We start from the raw sequence: 23,820 nt of genomic DNA on the forward strand, positions 1-23,820 counted from the left end.
AAGACCTTTCTCTCTGTCTCTCTCTCTCACTGTCTACTCTCCCTGTCAAAAAAAAAAAAAACTTTTTTAACCCTCTTTATAAAAAATTAGTAGCTATGTTCTTGATTTCTGAACTACAGTACTCTGGTCATTCAGTTTCTTAATGTCTCAGGGAGAATCATGGCTGTTGTATTCAGGGCCTTTTTTGAGTGCTTTCAAGGCCATTTTATTATTTTTTTTAAGATTTATTTATTTTACTTGAAAGAGTTACACAGAGGAGAGGCAGAGAGAGAGAGAGAGGTCTTCCATCTGCTGGTTCACTCCCCAGATGGCTGCAACAGCCGGAGCTGTGCCAATCCAAAGCCAGGAGCCAGGAGTTTCTTCTGGGTCTCCCACATGGGTGGCAGGGACCCAAGGCCTTGGGCCATCTTCTTCTGCTTTCCCAGGCCATAGCAGAGAGCTGGATCGGAAGAGGAGCAGCTGGGACTAGAACTGGCGCCCATATGCGATGCCAGTGTTTCAGGCCAGGGCTTTAACCTGCTGTATCACGCCGGCCCCAAAGATTTGTTTATTTACTTGAAAGTCAGACTTACACAAGAAGAGGCAGAGAGAGAGAGGTCTTCTATCCGCTGGTGTACTCCCCAGTTGGTCACAACAGCTGGAGCTGCGCCGATCCAAAGCCAGGAGCTTGTTCCGGGTCTCCAGTGTGGGTGCAAGGTCCCAAGGACTTGAGCCGTCTTCCACTGCTTTCCCAGGCCACAGCAGAGAGCTGGATCAGAAGTGGAGCAGCCGGGACCTGAACCAGCTCTCATATGGGATGCTGGCACTGCATGCAACAGCTTTACCTGCCATGCCACAGTGCTGGACCCAGGATTCATGTATTTTTTAAAAATCTTATGCTTTTAGTTTTTGGTCTTTGTTACTTTCTTGGTAGTGGAAAAAAGATTTTTGTGACTCAGGTTTTATCCTGAGGAGGACAACTTGAAGAAGACATAGAATATAATATTGAATCTGAGTGGTTGGTATAGGTTGTAGCTGGATAATTCAACTTACTTATTTTCCAAGTCTTCAACTTAGATTTGTCATATCTGGTTATCACAATCAAATGGAAATGCTGTTTTTCTCCCCGACTTGCTGAGCATTCAGATTGTGAAACAATGTAATTTACTCTAAAATTTGGTGATTTTTTTTTTCCTCTGCTGGGAACAGACACAGTTAATTACCTAAAACTGTTTGTCACAAAATCATTTTTTCTAACACCTACCTAGCAGTTTTTAAAAATTATGATCATAATTACATTGCTGGCAAGATAAAGTAGAAGTAATTATATGTGGAGTTAATTCATATGAATAAAATTCTTTGTAAGATACATCTGGGACATTTCTCATTTGCTGTTCCTAATTTGTGGCTGTAGGCGGTGTCTGATGGTGGTTGAATGTGATTCTGAGAAACTTATTAGTAAAAGAATTTACAAAAGTTAAATTGTTAGAGCATGTTAAGCATTTGAATTTTGCTTAAGGACTGAATTATTTTGTGTGGTCAGTTTTTGGATAGGTGATGATTTAGTTTAATGTGTAGTACATTGTACAAAGGTACTTTTATTTATTTACTATTTTTATCTAACTCTCATCCAGTGGTTCACTCCCCAGATGCCTGCAGCTGCTGGAGCTGGGCCAGGACCCACATGGACACTGGGAACTCCATTCAGGGCTCCATGTGAGCGGCAGGAACCCAGTTACTTGAGCCATCATGGCTGTGTCCCAGGAAGCTGGAGTTAGGGGCGAGAGCCAGGTGTCAAACCCCAGGTATTTCCATATGAGATGCAGGCATCTTGACTGGCATCTTAACCACTAGGCCCCGAAAGTTGCCTTAAAGTGAGGCAATCTTTGCTGTGGAAAACTCGTAAAAATCTTTGTAGAAATGTATGAGTGTGAGTTTTTCTTATATTTAAAATGAAAATATCTTGAATATTTGGAAAGTTGAGTAATATTACAAATTAGAATAAAAAGTAGCTGTGAAGTATTGAGATGTTTAATAAATAACATGAATATCTGAATGAGGTCTCAAAATGTGCTCTGAGGCTTAGTAATTTTATGTAAATGTTACCAGTTAGTTAAATCTGTTATCTTCAAAATACAGAAATTGTCAAGAATCATTTTGTGGTTGGAATGTAGTAAACCTGTAAACTCAGTTAAGAATTAAATCTGTTTTATGACCAGATTTTATAAAACCCAATTGCAGAAGTACAGTCAGGCTGCCTTCTTCCCCTTTGTGGGTGGGGTCAGATTTTCCTAGAAAGGAGGGCAAACCAGATACAATTGGTGTGCTTTAGTAAAAGGAACCTGAGGGAGTAGGTGAGTGGGGGATGGGGGCAGGTCATTTCTTGGCTGCAATAATTTCTTTCTGCACTCTGGGGCAACTAATGAAACCTGCTAATTATACTGATGTCTAAAGGACAGCCTCTGTTTTCTTAAAGGATCTGCGGGTGTAGGACCCCAACCTCTTCATAAGAGTGCAGTGTAGAGAAGGGAGAAAGGCGAAAGCAGAATTTCAGGGCCTGAGCTGTAGCGCAGCAGGTTAAAGCCTAAGCCTGCAGTACTGGCATCCCATATGGGCGCTGGTTCCAGTCCCAGCTGCTCCACTTCCGATCCAGCTCTCTGCTATGGCCTGGGAAAGCAGTAGAAGGTGGCCCAAGTCCTTGGGCCCCTCTACCCACGTGGCAGACCTGGAAGAAGCTCCTGGCTTTAGATCAGCTCAGCTTTGGCCATTGTGGTCATCTGGCGAGTGAACCAGTAGATGGAAGACCTCTCTTTCTGGCTCTACCCCTCCCTGTAACCTTATCTTTCAAATAAATAAAATAAATCTTTAAAAAACCAAAAACTAGAGTCTCAAATTAACAGGGGCATGGGGCTGGTGCTGTGGTGTAGTAGCAAGCCTCTGCCTGCAGCGGTGGTTCCTGTCCTGGCTGCTCCTCTTCCATTCCAGCTCTCTGCTGATGGGTTGGAGAAACAGTGGAAGGTGGCCCAAGTGCTTGGGTTCCCGCACCCACTTGGAAGACCCGAAAGAAGCTCCTGGCTTCAAATCAGCCCAGCTCTGGCCATTGCAGCCATCTGGAGAGTAAACCAGCAGATGAAAGACCTTTCTTTCTGTCTCTCCCTCTGTCTGTAACTCTGCCTGTCAAATAAATAAATAAAATCTTAAAAAAAACTTTACAGGGCATTGTCAGGAAAGAGCTCAGATGATTTAATTTTTATAAAATCCTAACCTTTTTCTTTTTAATTTTTATTTGACAAGTAGAGTTAGAGACAGACAGAGACAAAGGTCTTCCTTCCGTTGGTTCACTCTTCAAATGGCCGCCACAGCCGGCACTGCACCGATCTGAAGCCAGGAGCTAGGTGCTTCATCCTGGTCTCCCATGCGGGTGCAGGGCTCAAGCACTTGGGCCATCCTCCACTGCCCTCTCAGGTCACAGCAGAGAGCTGGACTGGAAGAGGAGCAACCGGGACTAGAAACCGGCGCCCATATGGGATGCCAGCACCGCAGGCAGAGTATTAACCAAGTGAGCCATGGCGCCGGCCCCATAAAATCCTAATCTTTTTCTAGAAGCCTTATTATTTAAATGCTTACTGTATTAATGTCACATACATGAATTTAACTTTTGAATATCTAGCTATTCATGTCTTACAGATAATTAATATTTAAAATAGTACAGCTAATTCTGCCCATCCCAGTGAGTTTATGCCCTTGCAGATAGGAATCTACTGTTTTCTCTTAGTTTCTACGTGTTTTCCATATGGTAAATGTCCCATTTAGAGTGTCTCTAGTTTAAATAAAACATGTGCCTAAATGTTACCATAAATTATTGTATGCCAGAAAATGTTAGGGGTATTTTGGATATGCCGGTTTTTTTGATTGAATGGAAGAGTATATACCGGGTTAGAGTCCAGAGTCATTGTGGGGCAGGTGTTCTGTCACTGTGGATTAAGCTGCTGTTTCGGTCACCAGTGTCCCACATCAGAGTGCTGGCTCCTCCACATCTGATTTAACTTCCTGCTAATGCACCTGGGAAGGCAGCAGGTGATGGCCCTAGTATTTAGGTTCCTGCCCCCTACCTAGGGAGACCTGGATGGAGTTTCTGGTTCCTGACTTTTGCCTGGCCCAGTGCCAACTGTTCTGAGCATTTGGAGAATGAACCAGGGAATAGATGCTTTCTCTCTCTCTCTCCCTCTCTCTCTCCTTCTCTCTCTTCCCTCACCCTCCTCCCCCTTAAATTAATTAATTAATTAAAAAAATCTTTTGTGGCCAGTGCTGTGATGTAGCAGGTAAAGCCGCCACCTACAGTGCCAGCATCCCATATGGGCGCTGGTTTGAGTACCGGCTGCCCCATTTCTGATCCAGCTCTCTGCTGTGGCCTGGGAAAGCAGTGGAAGATGGCCCAAGTCTTTGGGCCCCTGCCACCTGCGCAGGAGACCTAGAGGTAGCTCCTGGCCCCTGGCTTCAGATCAGCACAGCTCTGGTCATTGCAGTCAATTGGAAGGTGAACCAGTGGATGGAAGACCTCTCTCTGCCTCTGCCTCTGCCTCTGCCTCCTCTCTCTCTGTAACTCTGACTTTCAAATAAATAAATAAATCTTTAAAAAAAATCTTTTTAAGGGCCAGTGATGTGGCAAAGCAGGTTAAATCACTGCCTGCAGCACTGTCATCCCATATGGGCACCAATTGAGTCCCTCATGCTCCACTTCAATCCAGCTCCCTGCTAATGTGCCTGGGAAAGCAGCAGGAGGTGGCTAAAACGCTTGGGCCCCTGTACCCACATGGGAGACCTGGAAGAATCTCTGGGCTCTTGGTTTTGATTTGGGCTGTCCCCTGCCATTGCAGCCATTTGGGGAATGAACCAGCGGGTGTCTGTCTCTCTGTCTGTAATTCTGCCTTTCAAATGAATAAATCTTTTAAAAAATCATTTTTAAAAATGAAAGAAAGTGTATAATGGCACACTTAGAATGGTTGGAGTTTCCTTACCTCACAAAAGTCAGTATAAAATGTTTTGTTTACACAAACACAAACTTCTGAACACTAATCCTTACGGATATTTAAATTGGATCATCACTAAGGTAGATGAAAAATACAGGGCAGGCATTTAACACAGTAAATCTAATGCAGTTGAGAAGTTGCTTGGGTCACCTGTATCCCGTATCAACAAATGGTTTGAGTCCAGCTCCAGCTCCAGCTCCATCCCTGATTCCAGCTTCCAGCTCATGCAGTCCCTGGGAGTCAGTGGTGATGACTCAAGTGATTGGGTCCCTGCCACCCACATGGAGACCTGGATTGGATTCTGAGTTCTGCGCACCTTCTACCCCTTTGCCCCAACCTACCGCACCATGGCTTTGGCCCGGCCCAATTCCACTGATGCAGGCATTTTGGGAGTGAATCAGAGGATGTGAGCTCTGTGTCTTTCTGTCTTTGAAGTAATATATGTATATATTCCATATATATGTGTGTATATATACACACATGCATACACATATACATATATAATGCACATATGAAAAAAATAAAAGGCCAAAAGACAGTAAATAAATATTTGTACTACATTCATTCAACTTCAGAGATTGTAGATAAGTATTCTAAAAGGTTTATTCCTGCCTACTGGTTTTATATAATTTTGTTTTCATAAGTTTCTAAAACCTTAGTACTTGTTCATAGTTTATATTTGTTGTGGGGATTATGGGAGCTTGTTGGGTCTCACGTTTGTGAGAGAGCTTCTGAAGTCAGTTGGTTAAATTCTAAGGTTATCCAACTTGGTTGGATGTTGCAACTTGGTATTTTATTAGTTTTCATTTCCTTTGATTTCACTTTGTTATTTATTTTAAGGTTTATTTATGTTTTTAAAAGGCAGGGTGAGAGAGAGAGAGGAACAGAGAAATCGTTCATCTGGTTCACTTCCTAAATGACTGCAACAGCTAGGGCTGAGCCAGGAGGAAACCAGAAGCCAGGAACTCTACCCTGGTCTCCCACAGGGGTGGCAAGAACGTAAGTCCTTGAGCCTTTCTCTGCTGCTTCCTGAGTGCATTACCAGCCAGCCCTCTGATATGGGATGCAGTCATCCCAAGAGGTGGCTTAACTTGTGCCAAAATGCTAGCCCTGTGCTTTGGTGCTTTAATTACGTCATTTTGAGAAGCCTCATCTCTGTTAAAAGGTGCAAAGGAAGAGATTTCACGTCAGCTTCTTAATTGAACTAGTGAGGGAAGAAATCAAAGCAGTATACTCTTCTGGGTGTCTGAGCAGTGAGAAACATCACTGAGAGAATAAAAATGGAGGAAGCAACTGGGACCTTATCAACTAGACATTTTCTTTCTAGAGCTCTTTTCTGTCTTAACCCTCACTTCATCATCTGTTCAATTACAAGGTTATTAAATAATTTCCTTTTAATAATATGCACTGAGTAAGAGTGGGGGAACAGTCTTGGTTGCTCAACGAAGCAGTGAATGAAACATAAAGGCAGTCTCCCTGTGGGCCCCTAGTGTGCTCAGGCCTGGGCTGGCTGCAGTACACCTCCAGTACTTTGCCACAGAACCACAAAGCCCAAGATTGGGCATTGCTGTCACATCCCTGAGAAGTCAGTCTCCTAGGGTAGGGAAGGAAGACTAGCATATGTTATGAGAGACTTAAATGGCTATAACATGTTTCAGAAAGGAGAAAGGGTAAGATTATAAATAACATTGAAAATTAAGCTTTGAAAAATGCATGGAACTGAAATAGATGTACTTAGTGATCTGGAGACCAGTTGAGGACTTAGAAGGAATGATGCTAAACTTAAGCATAATACACTGGCAGTGAAACAATAACCTGGTTTATGTGTGAGGCCAAGAAACTCAGTGTTTTTTGTAAGAGTCTGGTCAGACTACATTAGTTGGGCCTAACTTCATGGTATCTGTCCTCGGTATACAGAGCTGTCATTTCAAAGGTTGTTATCTGACTGCTGAGGAAGTAGCAATTCCATACCCTGGATAGGTCCAGCAGCATGTGGTTCTACCTCCTGCGCATAACTGATGAGACTGGGGCAGGCCTCTGACCCAAGACTAATGGCATGAAAAGTGGCCAACATGAACACTACAGAAACAAGTCATGGAGATTAATCATTTTGTTTCTCTTTCCTATAAATTACTCCTGGAAAGGAGGAGAATGGCAGGCAGTTCATAATGGGAACTTAAAGTTAGTTTGTTAGTTTGTTCTTTTATTCAGTCCACACCTATTTGAATGCCTGTTTGCCAGCTACTATTTTAGGCTCTGGTGATTCATTCATGAAAACAGCAGAGCTCATGCTTTCATGGAACTTTGAATAGAGCAAGTAATAAGCATGTAATAGGATGTCAGAAATGATAAATGCTATGAAAACAATGAAGTACAGTAAGGGGAGAGAGAGTAATTGCAGGGTACCATTTTAGATAGGCTACTTATTATGTATACACTGTATGCATATATATTATGTCAGTGACTGTAGCTCTGCAGAGAGATTTGTCATTAAGAATTGGCTCACGTGGTTATGGAGACTGATAGGTTCCAAGATCTGCACTTGGCAAGCTGTAGACCCAGCAGAGTTGATGGTGTAGTTGTAGTTTGAGTCCAGAGCCCTGAGAATTGGGAGAGCAAATGGCGTAGTACTTGTGAGCCATCATCTGCTGCTTCTTGGGCTGCACGTTAGAGGAAACTGATTTGGAAGCAGGACAGCTGGTACTCAAACCAGGCATTCTGAAATGGGATGCAGGCATTCCGAGTGAGGATAACCACTGTACCAGACACTTGCCCCTCAGTCTTTTTACTCTCTTCCAGCCTTCAACTGAGTGGATGAGGTCAGCCACATTATGCAGGGCAGTCTGCTTGACTCAGTTTATCAGTTTCATTGGTAAAGTCATCCAAAGGGGCCGGCACTGTGGCGTAGTAGGTTAAGCCTCTGCCTGTGGTGCTGGCATCCCATATTGTTGCTGGTTCTAGTCCTGGCTGCTCCACTTGCAATCCAGCTTTCTGCTTATGGCCTGGGGAAACAGCGGAGGATGGCCCAAGTGCTTGGACCCTTCACGTGGGAGACCCGGAAAAAGCTTCTGGCTTCGGATTGGCCCTGCTCTGGTGATTGCGGCGTTTGGCAAGTGAACCAACCAGTGGATGGAAAACCTCTCTCTCTCTGTCTCTGTCTCTCTCTGTCTCTCCCTCTCTCTGTAGCTCTGCCTCTCCAATAAATAAATCTTAAAAAAAAGTCATCTGTATAAAGGGGGGGGGCCACTGTGGTGTTGTGGGTAAAGACGCCGCCTGCAGTGCCGGCATCCCATATTGGGCACCAGTTTGAGTCCCAGCTGCTCTACTTCTGACCCAGCTCTCTACTATGGCCTGGGAAAGCAGTAGAAGATGGCCCAAGTCCTTGGGCCCCTGCGTCCGCGTGGGAGACCAGGAAGAAGCTCCTGGCTCCTGGCTTCAGATCGGCACAGCTCTGACCATTGCAGGAAATTGGAGTGAACCACAGTGTGGAAGACTCTGTCTCTGCTTCTCCTCTCTCTGTGTAACTCTAACTTTCAAATTAAATAAATACATCTTTTGAAAAAAAAAGTCATCCAAAAACACCTTCACAAAAACACCCAAAATAATGTCTGATCAAATATCTGGACACAAAATGTACTAGACAAGTTAACTCACAAAAGTAACCATCACAGATAGCATTTGTTAGTAGCCACAGGAACAGGATAAACTACATCCTGTATCAGAATATGTGATTCAAATCCTGTGTACGCCATGCTTCCAATCCAGCTTCTAGGTAATGTTCATGGGAGGCAGAGAGTTATAGCCCAAGTACTTGGGTTCATGCCACCTACGTGGGAGGCCTGTATGGAGTTGATCTGAATGGAGTTCTGGGCTCCTGGTTTCTGCCTGGCCCGACTGTGGCTCCTGGGGACTTTTGGAAGAGTGAATCAGTGAATAGAAGATTGCTGTCTCTCCCTCTCCCTCTCCCTCTCCCTCTCCCTCTCCCTCTCCCTCTCCCTCTCCCTCTCCCTCTCCCTCTCCCTCTCCCTCTCCCTCTCCCTCTCCCTCTCCCTCTCCCTCTCCCTCTCCCTCTCCCTCTCCCTCTCCCTCTCCCTCTCCCTCTCCCTCTCCCTCTCCCTCTCCCTCTCCCTCTCCCTCTCCCTCTCCCTCTCCCTCTCCCTCTCCCTCTCCCTCTCCCTCTCCCTCTCCCTCTCCCTCTCCCTCTCCCTCTCCCTCTCCCTCTCCCTCTCCCTCTCCCTCTCCCTCTCCCTCTCCCTCTCCCTCTCCCTCTCCCTCTCCCTCTCCCTCTCCCTCTCCCTCTCCCTCTCCCTCTCCCTCTCCCTCTCCCTCTCCCTCTCCCTCTCCCTCTCCCTCTCCCTCTCCCTCTCCCTCTCCCTCTCCCTCTCCCTCTCCCTCTCCCTCTCCCTCTCCCTCTCCCTCTCCCTCTCCCTCTCCCTCTCCTTCCCCCTCCCCCTCCCCCTCCCCCTCCCCTTCTCCTTCTCCTTCCCCCTCCCCTTCTCCTTTCCCCTCCCCTTCTCCTTCCCTTCGCCTTTTTTTTCCTTTGAAGATCTTATTTAATTACAGAGAGATGGAGAGACAGTACAGTCTTTTTTTTTTTTTAAAGATTTTATTTATTTATTTGAGAGGTAGAGTTACAGATGGTGAGAGGGAGAGGCAGAGAGAAAGGTCTTCTGTCCAGTGGTTCACTCCCCAAATGGCCGCAACAGCCGGAGCTGTGGCGATCCAAAGCCAGGAGCTTCTTTCTGGTCTCCCAAACAGTTTCAGGGATCCAAGGACTTGGGCCACCTGCTGCTGCTTTCCCAGGCCGCAGCAGAGAGCTGGATTGGAAAAGCAGCCGGGACTAGAACCGGCACCCATATGGGATGCTGGCACTGCCGGCGCAAGATTAACCTCCTGTGCCACGGCACCAGCCCTGAGAGTAAGGTCTTTCATCTTATGGTTCACTTCCCAAATGGCTGCAACAGCCAGAGCCAGGTCGATCTGAACCAGGAGGCAGGAGCTTCTTCCTGATCTCCCACGCCACTGCAGGGGCCCAAGCCCTTGGGCTGTCTTCCACTGCTTTCTCAGGCCATTAGCAGAGCACTAAATTGGAAGAAGAGCAGCCAGGACTTGAATTGGCCCCCATATGGGATGCCCGCGCTACAGGCAGAGGCTTAAACTACTGTGCCGCAGCACCAGCTCCGTTCCATCCTTTCAATTGATGAAAATAAACATTTAAAGCAAGATGAGCTCTAAGTCACCTTGACTTACTGCCATCTTTAATTCTGAACCTTGTAGCATTGCCTGAATTACTTTCCAGTGTCTGTAATGTTTATATGACTATACTGAACTCATTCTTTTCTCTTTAAGCCCATTATTATTTCGTTTAACTTGTTTGTAAGCTTACCAGACACCACAGATCATGTAGACATTAAACTGGACAACTGGGAGGAAATGAGCACTTTCCTTGAAAAACAGACTACCAAAGCTCAATTAAGAAGAATTAAGTAACCTGAAGAGTTCTATATTTATAAAAGAAGTTATGCCTACAGTTAAAAATCTTCCCTCAAAAAAAAAAAAAAAATCCTCATGGTAAAAAGTTTCCCTGAGGTTTTTTATAAAACATTTAAGGATAAAACAGTATCAGCTCCATACAGGTCTTTCAGAAAATCATAAAATGAGTTGTTAATACTCTTATTAAGTCAGTATTATCATAATATGATAGAAAACTGCAGACCAATGTCTTCCATGAAAATGATAAAGAACCTTCATTTAGATTTTAACCTGATGAATCAATGTTGAAAGAGAATTATACTTTTTGACCAAGTGGAATTCATCCTAGGAATGCAAAATTGGTTTAACATTTGAAAATCAATGTAATTAATCTTATAAACCAACTAAGAGAGAAAACTATGTAATTATCTCAGTAGGTAGAAAATTTTAACAGAATTTAGTGTCAGTATCTGCTAATGATTTTTAAAACTGTCAGTAAAATAAAATTTGAAGGGAACTTTGTCAGCCTGTTAAAGAACAGCTGATGAAATGCTGTGATACACATCATACTGACAGTTGAGGGCCAAATGCTTTCTCTGTGAGATCAGGAGCGAGAGGATGATGTTTCGTCATTGTTACTCAGCATTGTGTGGGAATTCTGTTTAGAGCAGTAGGGCAAGAAAAGGAATTCAAAAGCATCCAGATTGGAATGGGAGTAGAGCAGCTTGTTAGTGTAGAAAATCTCAAAGATCCACAGAAAAGGCTAAGACATACATAAGCTTAGTATAAAGACAGTATACACAATCAGTTTTTTTAAAGATTTATATTTATTTGAAAGGCAGAGTCAGAGAGAGAAAGAGGAGGTCTTCTATATGCTAGTTTACTTCCCACGTGGCTGCAATGGCCAGAGCTGGGCCAATTTGAAGCCAGGAGCCAGGAGCTTCTTTCTGGTCTCCCATGTGGGTGCAGGGACCCAAGAACTTGGGCCATCCTCTGTTGTTCTCCAAGGCACATTAGCAAGGAGCTGGATTGGAAGCAGAACAGCTGATACTTAAACCGGAACCTATATGGGGTGCCAGTGCCACAGACAGCTGCTTTACCTACTAATCCACAGCACCGGCCCCTATACAAGTCAATTTTAGGGACAGGTGTGTAGCCTACCAGTGAAGGCCCCTGTATCTCACATCAGGTTCACAGAGTAGTACATGGGTTAGATTTCTAACTTCTGATTCTTTGTGAGTTCAAAATTATTTCAAGATAAAATGGTCTTCTAAAAAAGATACTGGTAAGAAGATAGACAAGTCACAGAGTAGCAGAAAATAATTGCAAAATTTCTCATAAAAGATGTATATCCAGAATATATAAATATTATAAGTCAGTAGCAGTAACCATTTTTGTAAGTAAAAGAATCAAATAGTTACTTCACCAGAAAGATACATGAGTGTCAGATAAACGCATGACAAGGTTCTCAGAAACATCAGTTATTGGGAAATGCAGAACACAGTGAAATACCTCTGTACACCCACTAGTACAGATAAGATTAAGTGACAGTCACTAGAATGTGGAGCATCTAGAACTGTCGTATGTTGGTGTAGATGAAAAATTAAATGGACGGTTTAGCAATTTTCTAAAGTTAAATAAGAGACTCAACAATCCTAATCCAAGGTATTTACCCAAGATGAATGGAAAAAAAATAACTGAATATTTATACTAGCATTGAAGTAGGCAGGCATACAGGTTAAAATTGGTCAGATTTGTGAACTGGAAGACCACGCCCCTGTGTGCCCTCATGCTCCTACCTGATGCCTTTGTCACGCCCCTGTGTGGCCTCACTCCCCTACCTGGCCACACCAGGGTGCCCACCAGCCAATCAGGTTAATTAACCACTCCCCTTTGGAGTGGGTTAAAAGCCTGGGGCACAGTGTGCTCGGTGCTTTTCACCTGCTCTTCTTCCCTGGCCTCTTGCCAGGACAGGGCTTGCTGTAGCCCTGTGCCTCCAGGGCGCATGGCCTTTGGGCCATGTGCTCTAGGCTTCCTGGCCTAGATGCTCATCCACGTGGCTGGTTCCCGGTGCTCGGTATGAACCCCTATTCACTTCTCTCTCCTAAATAAAGCTCTCACTCTCTTACGCACCTTTCTTACTAAATAAAAGCTTGAAACATACCATGCTGCTTCGTTTATCTGTGCCGGTATTTAGAATTCTTCTCTAAATATTAGGCAAGAACCCTCTCGGGCTTACTAATATCGGGGATTTAGTAATAAGCCCGTGGTGAAATAGTAAGGCACCCCAAATTCCGGTAGCGCATGTGGCACCCCGGATAACATTTCTATGGAACTTTAAAGGGCCACATTTCAGGGTAAATTTTAGGGGGACTTGTCCGATTTCAGCATCATTCATGATAGTAACCGCCAAACTGGAAGCAACACAATGTTCAAGTGATACATGCACATTGTAGAATACTACTCCTCGGTAAAAAAAGAGTGTAGTATGAATGTGTCTCAAAAACATTAAGGGTAGTGAAGGAAGCCAAACTAAAAAAAAAATTTTAAGATTTATTTATTTGTTTATTTATTTATTTGTTTGCTTCAAAGGCAGAATTACAGATGGTGGCCAGATCAGAGCCAGGAGCTTCTTTCGGGTCTCTCACGTGGGTGCTGGGGCCCAAGTACTTGGACTGTCTGCTGCTTTCTCAGGCTAATTAGCAAGGAGCTGGATTGGAAATGGAGCATCCGGCACTCAAACTGGTTCCCATATGGAATGCTGGCACTGCAGGCATTGGCTTAATCCTCTGCCCCACCGCACAGGCCTCCAAAGATTTATTGGTTTGAAAGGCACAGTTGCAGAGACAGAGGAAGAGAGAAGCTGGACTCCATCCATGTCTTCCATGTGGGCCACCTTTCGCTGCTTTCTCAGATGCATTAAGGGAGCTGAATTGGAAGTGGAGCAGCCGTACTCAAACTAGTGCACACGTGCGGTGCTGTTGCTGTGGGCAGTGACTTAACCCACTGTGCTAAATGACATGCTGTACGGATTAATTTATATGCAGGTTGAGAAAGTTAAGTATTTGAAGGCTGCAAGTGGTGGGGGGGGGTGTTCAGAGATGGACTATGTTGGAAACATTTTAAAGTGGTGGAAATGTTCTTTCTCATGATTTTGGTATTGATTGCAGGATTGTATACATGTATCAAAACTTATCAAGTTGTAAGGTTGTTTCTGCTGCCTAGGAAACTCCCTTCTGTCCCTGCCTGGTTAACTCATATTCAGGGTTCAGATCTTGGGTAAACACCATGTCAGGGGAATCAGTTTGTGAGCCCAGACTAGCATAAAGCTTCTCTGGCTTCTTGTGCCCTTCCTTCGTCACCCTTGCCACAGCGTTAATTGCAGTTGGGCAAGTATTAATGATCCTAAGGTCACTTTCTCTGTCCTAACTACAAGCTCTGCAGGAGCCGAGTGCTGATTACTGCTAAGTTCACAGTACCTGGCTTAAGCTGGGTGAGGTATTCGAGTAAATGTTGTGCGACTGAGTGTAAGCTGGTCAGGTTCTCTGAGCCCTGTGTTTAGAGCAGCCTGCTTAACCCTGGGCATCTCTGTACTGCTCCTGGGGAGTTGTGACAATCCATGCTCAGCTGCCCGCCATTGTTCTGTTCAGACTTTGTGTGGACGTTGCCGCTCTGTTTGAGAGTAGAGAAGCCTTTCTTTGCCATGGTTCTTTGAGCAGAAAGAGAAGTGTATCCTAAACATGCTCTTGATTTACTCACCCTTTTCTTTGGTTTCCAGCAAGGTAAGAAACTAAAAGATAGTTCAAAAAGTTCATAAAAATGCATATCAAGAAAACTATGCGTGAATTTCAGTTTTTTGCACCCAAATATATTTATCATTTACTTCAATTTTCCATGCTTTTTGAAGTACTGGTGCACTGAGCCCTCCTTTCTCTCTTCTTGATCTTGTATTTTCGATCCTGCTTCTTATCCCTTCAACTGTCACAGCCTCAACATAGGCATTACACCAGGAAGTTGTTTTGGAGGTCAGATTGTCTCACAGTGGAAGCACCTTGGTGTCCCCGTCTGTCAGGCAAGATGAAGGCATGCTCACCAACCTAGGAGCCTGGCCGTTTGCTGTTCTTTCCACTGGACACTAAGGCAGAGTGTTATTCCTGAGGAAGGAAAGTTTGTCGGTTTGTCGCAGCTATTAAGGTTCCAGTACTCTCTAGCGAACATATAGAAAGGACGGGTTTTCAGTTTTAAACTGTGGAGGCGACTTTTACAACATTTAATTGTAATTATTTGCTTTCTTTTCTAATCTTTAGGTGAGTTAAGATTATTTTAATAATGCCAGTGGGCTTCTATGTTGAGGAAACTGTTCATGTTAATTAAAGCTTTAAAAAAACAGTCATTTAAGTATGGTGTATGCTAAGCAAGGTTCAGTAGTGTTCTTTCTCACTGTGATTTTCAATGAAACAGCTCTTTTAACATCTCAGCTGTCTTTGTTACTATCAGTAAACAGAAAAGACTTAAATTTTAAGATCAAATTCTTTTTGTTAATGTCACATTTTCTTCCATTTTGCAGCTTCTTGGTGGATATTTGGATGAAGCCATTAAATTAATTGCTTGCCATCATGAGCAGAAGCAAGCGTGACAACAATTTTTATAGTGTAGAGATCGGAGATTCTACATTCACAGTCCTGAAGCGATATCAGAATCTAAAACCTATAGGTTCTGGAGCTCAAGGAATAGTCTGGTAAGTTTTCACTTGCAAAATTAGGCTTTTCTCCTCCTGTAGATACCTTGGTAGATAAGTAACTTGCCTCAGCACATTAAATTAAAACTATAAAAATTAAATGAAAGCTATAACATGGTAAGTTGTTTTCTTCAAGGATTAATATTCTTTTTTATTATTCATAAAATATAACTATAAATTAGCACTGACATCTTTAAGTGTAAACTGTGGTAAAATACTTGGTCATACACTATGTAGAGACAAATCTATGCATCAAGAAAGAATGGCATGCTTGTTAATTCCATAATACATCTATTCGCATAGCTAACTGTTTAATAAGAAGTCTCACTTCATCATCACTGTCCTGCTGTAATGAAACTGAAATTTCCTCCTCCTGGAGAATGTGCTCAGCTAATATCATCTCTCTGAATGTGTTTCAAAACTCACAAGTATCTTTAAAAATGATTTATAAGCTGATTTCTACAAAAGGCCCAAGCTTTATATATCAGTATAATTCCTTATAAAATGAAATGTGGAACACTTCTTGGGAGAGTTCTAATGATTCTGAGTCATTAAGTTAGAAAATAAGTGAGTGTTTGTGGAGGAATTTAAGCCGCACACCCAAGCATAATTACATCTTTATTAGCTCCTCTTGACCATGTTTGTTTCAGGATCTATTTAGAAAATCATGAGTGTTTATGATCTAGTGCATTTGCCAGGTTCTAAAAAACTAGCACATGTGCACCAAGAATCATGCATAGAGCTCTTTTTTGCTGCACTATTTGTTTATAATAGCAAAAACTGGAAGCAGTACCAGATCCATCAACAGAATAAAATTTTGTGATGTAGTAATACAGTGATATACTGTGTACCATTTAAAATGAACTGGAGCTATAGATATCAGCAAGGGCTAATTGCAGAGATGTACAGTCGAGTTTAAAAGCAAGCTGCAGATTTAATGTATACATACACACATAAATATACCATTTATAGGTGGTTTAAAACTTGCCAAGCAATGCCATATATTTCTGGATGCATACATAAGAAAAAAAAGATGAAAACAGGCATGCAAACCAACTGAGGGTATTGCTTACTTCTGCTAGAGAAATGGAAGAAGGCTTTGCCTGTTTTTAAAAATTCATAGTAATTATGGTAGAATATTAAGATCTAACAAATTTGTATAACAACTACTGGTGTTGCCTTTTCTGTGTTCTTGAAGTAATTTATATTTAAAACTACAAAATGAAAGTAATTTTATAAACTGTTGACTGCTTATCATTCTAGCTAAACACACTTAACCCACCACAAGTATAATTTTAAAGAGTTTATTATTGTTGGTACTAGGATTCTGAAAGCCTCTTAGTTTAGATTTTAACTGTGATTTACTAACTTTGTGACTTCTAAGGCCATTTGCTCACTTAATTTACAACGTTCTAAGGATTATGCTACATTATTTAATAAACAATGAGTTAAAAATACATTACTGTTTCTGTGTCATCATTTATCTTCCGGCACATGCTCCTTGAAAGTTTGTTTTCTTCTTCTTTTTTTTTTAACAGGGAGAGAGAGAGAAAGGTCTTCCTTTGCCATTGGTTCACCCTCCAATGGCTGCCGTGGCCGGCACACCGCACTGATCCGAAGGCAGGAGCCAGGTGCTTCTCCTGGTTTCCCATGGGGTGCAGGGCCCAAGCACTTGGGCCATCCTCCACTGCACTCCCGGGCCATAGCAGAGAGCTGGCCTGGAAGAGGGGCAACCGGGACAGAATCCGGTGCCCCAACCGGGACTAGAACCTGGTGTGCCGGCGCCGCAAGGCGGAGGATTAGCCTATTGAGCTGCAGCGTCGGCCCTGTTTTCTTTCTTTTTTTCCCTATTGGTAAGCAAGGTAGCAAGGTTTATTGGGGATAGGGTATCTGTAAGAATGGATGGGCACCTCTCCTGATAGAACCTGAGAGAGAGTGCCCTACCATTTCCTTTTTTAAAGATTTATTTGAAAAGCAGAATGCCAGAGTGAGAGAGGGGGAGAGGCAGAAAGAGACCTTCTATCCACTGGTTCACTCCCAGATGGCCACAATAGCTGGGCTGGACCAGATTGAAACTAGGAGCCAAGAACTCCATCCAGGTCTCCCATGTGGTGGCAGGGGCCTGCGCACTTGGGCCATGCTCTGCTGCTTTCCCAAGCACATTAGCAGGGAGCTGGATTAGAAGTAGAAGAGCCAGGACTTGAACTCATGCTCCTTTGTAGGATGCTGGTGTTGTTTATACAACACCAGCCCCACTTCGTAAGTTTTGTACAATTTTTTTTAATTGCTGTATGTAGAAGGCCCTTAACTCCTTTTAAGAAGCTCCTGTCAGGGCCAGTGCTGTGGTGTATTAGGTTAAATTTCCACTTGCAGTGCTAGCATCCCATATGGATGCCGGTTCTAGTCCCAGTTGCTCCACTTCCAGTCCAGCTCTTTGCTATGGCCTGGGAAAGCAGTGGAAGATGGCTGAAGTACTTGGGCCCTTGCACCCACGTGGGAGACCTAGAAGAAGCTCCTGGCTTCTGATTGTTCCAGCTCTGGATTTTTGACCATTTGGGGAGTGAACCAGCAGATGAAAGAGTGATCTCTCTCTCTCTCTTTAACTCTGCCTCTTATATAAATAAATAAATCTTAAAAAATAAGAAGCCCCTGTCCTAAAGAGTAAATATATATATATATAAATATTTTTATTTGACAGGTAGAGTTAGACAGTGAGAGAGACAGAGAGAAAGGTTTTCCTTCCATTTGTTCACTCCCCAAATGGCCGCTAATGCCAGCGTGCTGTGCCAGTCTGAAGCCAGGATCCAGGTGCTTCCTCCCAGTCTCCCATGCGGGTGCAGGGGCCCAAGGAACTGGGCAATCCTCGATTGCCCTCCTCTGCCTTAGCAGAGAGCTGGACTGGAAGAGGAGCAACCGGGACTAGAACCTGGCAACCATATGGGATGCCGGCGCCACAGGCGGAGGATTAACCAAGTGAGCCACGGCACCAGCCCCAAATATTTTCAGATTTTCCCTAAAAAGTAGTCATTTCCATAAAAGATTATTAGAGAAGTATTTAATGCAAAAAATTTGAAACTCAGTGTTGTGTTGCTATTGCCATCAAACAGTGTTGGGGCCTCAACACTGAGGTATTTCTGATTTGTGCACATTTAAGAATTAGAAATCTAATTTCCTTGGACAGCATAGTAGAATCTAGTCAAATACTTTTGAACTTTCAGAGTGAAATTTTCCTTGGATTAGGCAAATAATTAATAAGAATGAATTTAATGGCTAAAAACAAAACTTGCTTTATCTGAAGACAGTCAAAACTTCTGATTGTTTTTGCATGACCACTAATGTTTTCTTTTTTTTTTAATTTGTTAGTGTGGCATTTTAAAATAAGGATTATAATATATATGCATATTTTATGCATGTGCATTCTTGTGTTTATATTGGCAGTAGGTATATAGAATACATAGATATGTCCATTTATGCAGTTTGAGTTTTTTGTTGTACACTATATTTGGTGTGATGGGAAAGCTACAAAACAAGTTAAAGTTTTTGGAAAGATGACAAAATACTAGAAGTAATGAGCTGGCTTTGCAAATATTACATAAATAGGAACAGTCATTTAATTGTTCAGTATGAAAAGCATGGTGTCATGTTTCAATCTTCCAGTCTCAGCTTTGCTTTTAATTTTCTGGCTAAATTAGGCAAATTACTCAACCATTGGCCATGTATTAGGCAGTGGTGAATCTGAGCAATTATTTTTTGTTTGGTTGGTTGGTTGGTTGGTTTATTTATTTATATGAAAGTCAGAGAGAGGAGAGCCAGAGAGAAAGAGAGGTCTTCCATTTGCTGGTTCACTCCCCAATTGACCACAATGACTGTAGCTGCACCCATGTGAAGCCAGAAGTCAGAAGCTTCTTCCAGGTCTCCCATGTAGGTGCAGGGGCCCAAGGACTTGGGCCATCTTCTACTGCTTTCCCTGGCCACAGCAGAGAGCTGGATCAGAAGTGGAGCAGCTGGGACTAGAACCAGCACCCATATGGAATGCCGGCACGGCAGGCAGCAGTTTTACCTGCTATGCTACAGCGCCGGCCCCTGAGTGATTGTTAAGCTATTTCAGTCATAAAGTTCAGTAATCTAAAGACATGCTACTTTATTTGTGTTTCATTTTCTCTGACCTGTTACATGTGAAGGGTGCCATCTGGTCAGTGTTATAGGGTAGAGGAAGATATGAAGACTAGTAAGTGTGGTGTTATATGTCCCAGTTATGGAGCAGCTTCTGATGTCTTCAAATCTAGCATTCATGTTTGTGTGGTTTTTTTTTCTTTCTTTTTTTTTAACTTTTATTTATTGAATATAAATTTCCAAAGTACAGCTTATGGATTACAATGGCTTCCCCCCCCCCCCCGCCCTGCAACCCTCCCCTTTCCCGCTCCCTCTCCCCTTCCATTCACATCAAGATTCATTTTCAATTCTCTTTATATACAGAAGATCAGTTTAGCATATATTAAGTAAAGATTTCAACAGTTTGCACCCACATAGCAACACAAAGTGAAAAATACTGTTTGAGTACTCGTTGTAGCATTAAATGACAATGTACAGCACATTAAGGACAGAGATCCTACATGAGGAGTAAGTGCACAGTGACTCCTGTTGTTGACTTTACAAATTGACACTCTTGTTTATGGCATCAGTAATCACCCTAGGCTCTTGTCATGAGTTGCCATAGCTATGGAAGCCTTTTGAGTTCACCGACTCTGATCATATTTAGACAAGGTCGTAGTCAAAGTGAAAGTTCTCTCCTCCCTTCAGAGAAAGGTACCTCCTTCTCTGATGACCTGTTCTTTCCACTGTGCTCTCACATGCGGAGATCTTTCATTTAGTTTTGGTTTTGGTTTGGTGTTTTGGTTTTGGTTTTGGTTTTGGTTTGGTTGTTGTGTTTTTTTTTTTTTTTTTTTTTTTTTTTTTTGCCAGAGTGTCTTGGCTTTCCATGCCTGAAATACTCTCATGGGCTTTTCAGCCAGATCCACATGCCTTAAGGGCTGATTCTGAGGCCAGAGTGCATTTTAGGACATCTGGCATTCTATGAGTCTGCTGTGTATCTCGCTTCCCATGTTGGAGCGTTCTCTCCCTTTTTTATTCTGTCGGTTAGTATTTGCAGACACTAGTCTTGTTTATGTGATCCCTTTGACTCTTAGTCCTATCATTATGATCAATTGTGAACAGAAATTGATCACTGGGACTAGTGAGATGGCACTGGTACATGCCACCTTGATGGGATTGAATTGGAATCCCCTGGTATGTTTCTAACTCTACCATTTGGGGCAAGTCAGCTTGAGCATGTCCCAAATTGTACATCTCTTCCCTCTCTTATTCCCACTCTTATATTTAACAGGGATCACTTTTCAGTTAAGTTTCAACACTTAAGAATAACTGTGTGTATTAATTACAGAGTTCAACCAATAGTATTACGTAGAACAGACAAAAAAAAATACTAAGAGGGATAACGTATTAAGTTGTTCATCAGCAGTCAGGGCAAGGGCTGATCAAGTCACTGTTTCTCATAGTGTTCATTTCACTTTAGCATTCATGTTTGTAATAAATACCTTGGATTTATTATCCAAAATAGATTTTTAAGGACTTTTTAGGAATTCTAAAGTCTTTTATTCATACCTGTTATTGTACCTTCCTCTTTCTGTATTTATCTTAAATCTGAAGGATATAGGATATAAGCAATGTGTTCAGGCAGAATCCTTCAGTAAACATTTTGAGTAGAGTTCATGACCATGCTTATATTGCCTTTCCTTGATATAGGTGCAGGATAAAGGATTCATTTGTACTATCTAGTAGACCTAAATACTCATTAAGTATTTGTGCATTGAATGGTCACCACGTGTCAGGTGGGTCTTGTGGACACATGGTAAACAAGCTGGGGCTCTGTCTTCACATTGCGTCATCGTTTTCAGAGATAGTTGCTGTATGTTGTTGGAATATGCTGTAATAGGATTAGAAGTCACATGGTGAGCATCTGGAAAGCAGTCTGTTTACATTTGTCTTGGGAGAAGTGGGGAATCCACTTGAAATGTTTAATTTGGTTTTTGCAGATGTTTGCTCACTTTTTTGTTGTTGTTTTTGAATTTCTTATTATAGTGCAGCTTATGATGCCATTCTTGAAAGAAATGTTGCCATCAAGAAGCTAAGCCGGCCGTTTCAGAATCAAACGCATGCTAAGAGGGCCTACAGAGAGCTGGTTCTTATGAAATGTGTTAATCACAAAAATGTAAGTGAGCATTTTACATTAAGTACAGGTGATCTAGGTATCAAGATTTATTCATGACTGTCAAAGACTTTAAATAATAGGGCTTCAAAATTTTTTTTCTGGATTGAAGCAGTTTAAAAGGCATATAAATATATCTATGACTGCTTTTTGTTTCAACTTTATTAAATGGTATTAAAAGAAAAATAGTTTCTGAAATGTAGGTTGTGCAATTTTCTGACATTTAATTTACAAGAAGAGTTTTAAAGAGGTAAGTTTGAGAAATGATTTTATTGAGGCTGGATTTCACCTTCTGTTCATCAGACTGACAGTTCAGAAATACTGTAACCTTAGCATGAAGCCTAACAAAGGCCATTTTACTTTGATATAGGGACTTTGTTTAATCATAGGGAACACGAAATTCAAGTCATTTCTCCTTTCCCACGCCCTCTTTAAATGATGACAGTACTCGTCCAGTGCTTGTAAAGCAGTATAGAATAAAGTTTTTGAAAATACTTGAAGGGAATTGGGAAAATATTTCTAATTACATTTCTTAATGATTATAAAGACCTTACATAGAACTTTTATTCTTTTTCAAGATAGGTTTTTTTTTTTCCAACTTAGCATTAAGTATATTGATACTTTCATGGTTACATTAGTGGGGTGATTTCTGCAGGCTGAGAGAAAATAAAACTTAAGAGTGAATTGTGCCAGGGACAGTTATATGAAGTACTAAGCTGAAAGCATCTGGAGAGATTTTGTGTTATTTGTCCAAAGGAGTTTATAAGTATAATGAGCTGAGTGCTTTCTGGTTGCAGATAGTACAGTTTACTGCATTTTGAGAACTAACTATGTGTCAGCCTTTGTGTACTAGTTACTAACATTGACACTAAGGGAAGAATTCATCAAAGTTAAGGAGTAGGGGCTTAAGAAGGTAAAGGGAGGGGCCTTAAAATGTTTTAAGTCAAAAACAGAGTTAAATATCAAACATCACAAAGGGTTAGAAGTTAATTGGCAAATAATAGTGGCTAGGTTTCTTCAGAGAGATTTTTATGAACTTTTTAATAAAGTGGGAAGACTCTGGGAAGAGTGTGTTCAAATTGGTTTGTTCAACATAAAGCGTATCCCCAGAAAGGAAGAATGGCATACCCAAGGCCAGAGATGGAGGCGAATGTCAGTCAGTGAAGTGAAGACTTTGTGGAAGCCATTCTTGTTCCAGGCAGGAGGCAGCTATGCTGCTCGTCCGAATTTTGCTGCAGGCATCCTGCCCTTGGGCAGAGTCGCTCCTGCTCCTGGTAACCGTGGACCTAGTGTCTTCCGATGGCTGTGGTGGCATTGCTTCGTTTCTCCTTTGGGAGAGGTGTCCAGTTGTTCCTACCTCCCAAGCATAGTTGACTGCAAAGAAAGATGACTAAGTGGAGCCTGTGGGGGTGCTCGTGTCACACGATTAGCCCTCCAGCAGGGCTGGCACAGATCATCCAGGAGTACCCCGCAACACCTGGGAGAGCACCAGGTGCTCAAAACATTTGTTCACTGAAAGAATATAAAACTGAGTATGAGGAAACTAGGAATGTTGACTGAACATTTTCCACTTCTGATGGATGAATGTTTTTGTAATGTATTGCCTTTTGAGCAGTTTCATGTTCTGCCTAGATCATACCCCTCACCCCCTCTTTTTAAGGATTTTTATTTATCTGTTTGAGAGGTAGAGTTAGACAGAGAGACAGAGAGAAAGGTCTTCCGGGTCTTCCATCCACTGATTCACTCCAAGTGGTTGCAGTGACTGGAGCTGAGCCGATCTGAAGCCAGGAGCTTCTTCCAGGTCTCCCACTTGGGTGCGGGGCCCAAGCACTGGGGCCATCTTCCACTGCTTTCCCAGGCCATAAGCAGAGAGCTGGATTGGAAGAGGAGCAGCCGGAACAAGAACTGGCACCCATAAGGGATGACGGCGCTGTAGGTAGAGGCTTAGCTTACTGTTTTGCAGTGCTGGCCCCTGGATCATCTCTTTATTGGTCTAAACAGCTCTGGTTTTTCCCACAGTCTTCATAGATGGTTTTGGGTTTCTTTGTTCAGTGTGGTTGCTTATCTGTACACATTGCCAAGTCACCTTGTGTAGGGTACTGTGTCTGACAGAATTCTCTGTCAGGAGCCAAGGCAAGGCGTCTCCTCTAAGTGTGGGCATTCAGATGTTCAGAAGTCTGACTCATGTTGTCTAAGCAAGTTACTCCTCATCACAGGCTACTAACAGGTCATAGTTAGAGTCTTAATCTTTCCTTTCAGTTTTGGAGAATTAAGTTACAGTACTTTTTATTTCTTCCTATTGAATTTCAAAGCTGAAATTTTGTTACTCTTCCTAT

General features: G+C 42.5%; 1 protein-coding gene across 5 annotated transcripts in view; it reads left to right on the plus strand.

Moving 5' to 3' along the window:
- MAPK8 (mitogen-activated protein kinase 8) overlaps positions 1-23,820 on the plus strand; it is a 134,847-nt gene that overhangs the window by 63,222 nt on the left and 47,805 nt on the right. For all 5 annotated transcript variants that reach the window (XM_051837528.3, XM_089314157.1, XM_051837529.3 and 2 more), the window contains 2 exons: positions 15,049-15,219; positions 21,358-21,487. In XM_051837528.3, coding sequence (XP_051693488.1) covers positions 15,098-15,219; positions 21,358-21,487 — 252 coding nt within the window. In that variant the 5' untranslated portion in view covers positions 15,049-15,097. The remainder of the gene's footprint in view (positions 1-15,048; positions 15,220-21,357; positions 21,488-23,820) is intronic.

The sequence above is a fragment of the Oryctolagus cuniculus genome, chromosome 15, assembly GCF_051225735.1.
Source record: "Oryctolagus cuniculus isolate XC-2025 breed Fujian yellow rabbit chromosome 15, ASM5122573v1, whole genome shotgun sequence".
Taxonomy (NCBI): domain Eukaryota; kingdom Metazoa; phylum Chordata; class Mammalia; order Lagomorpha; family Leporidae; genus Oryctolagus; species Oryctolagus cuniculus.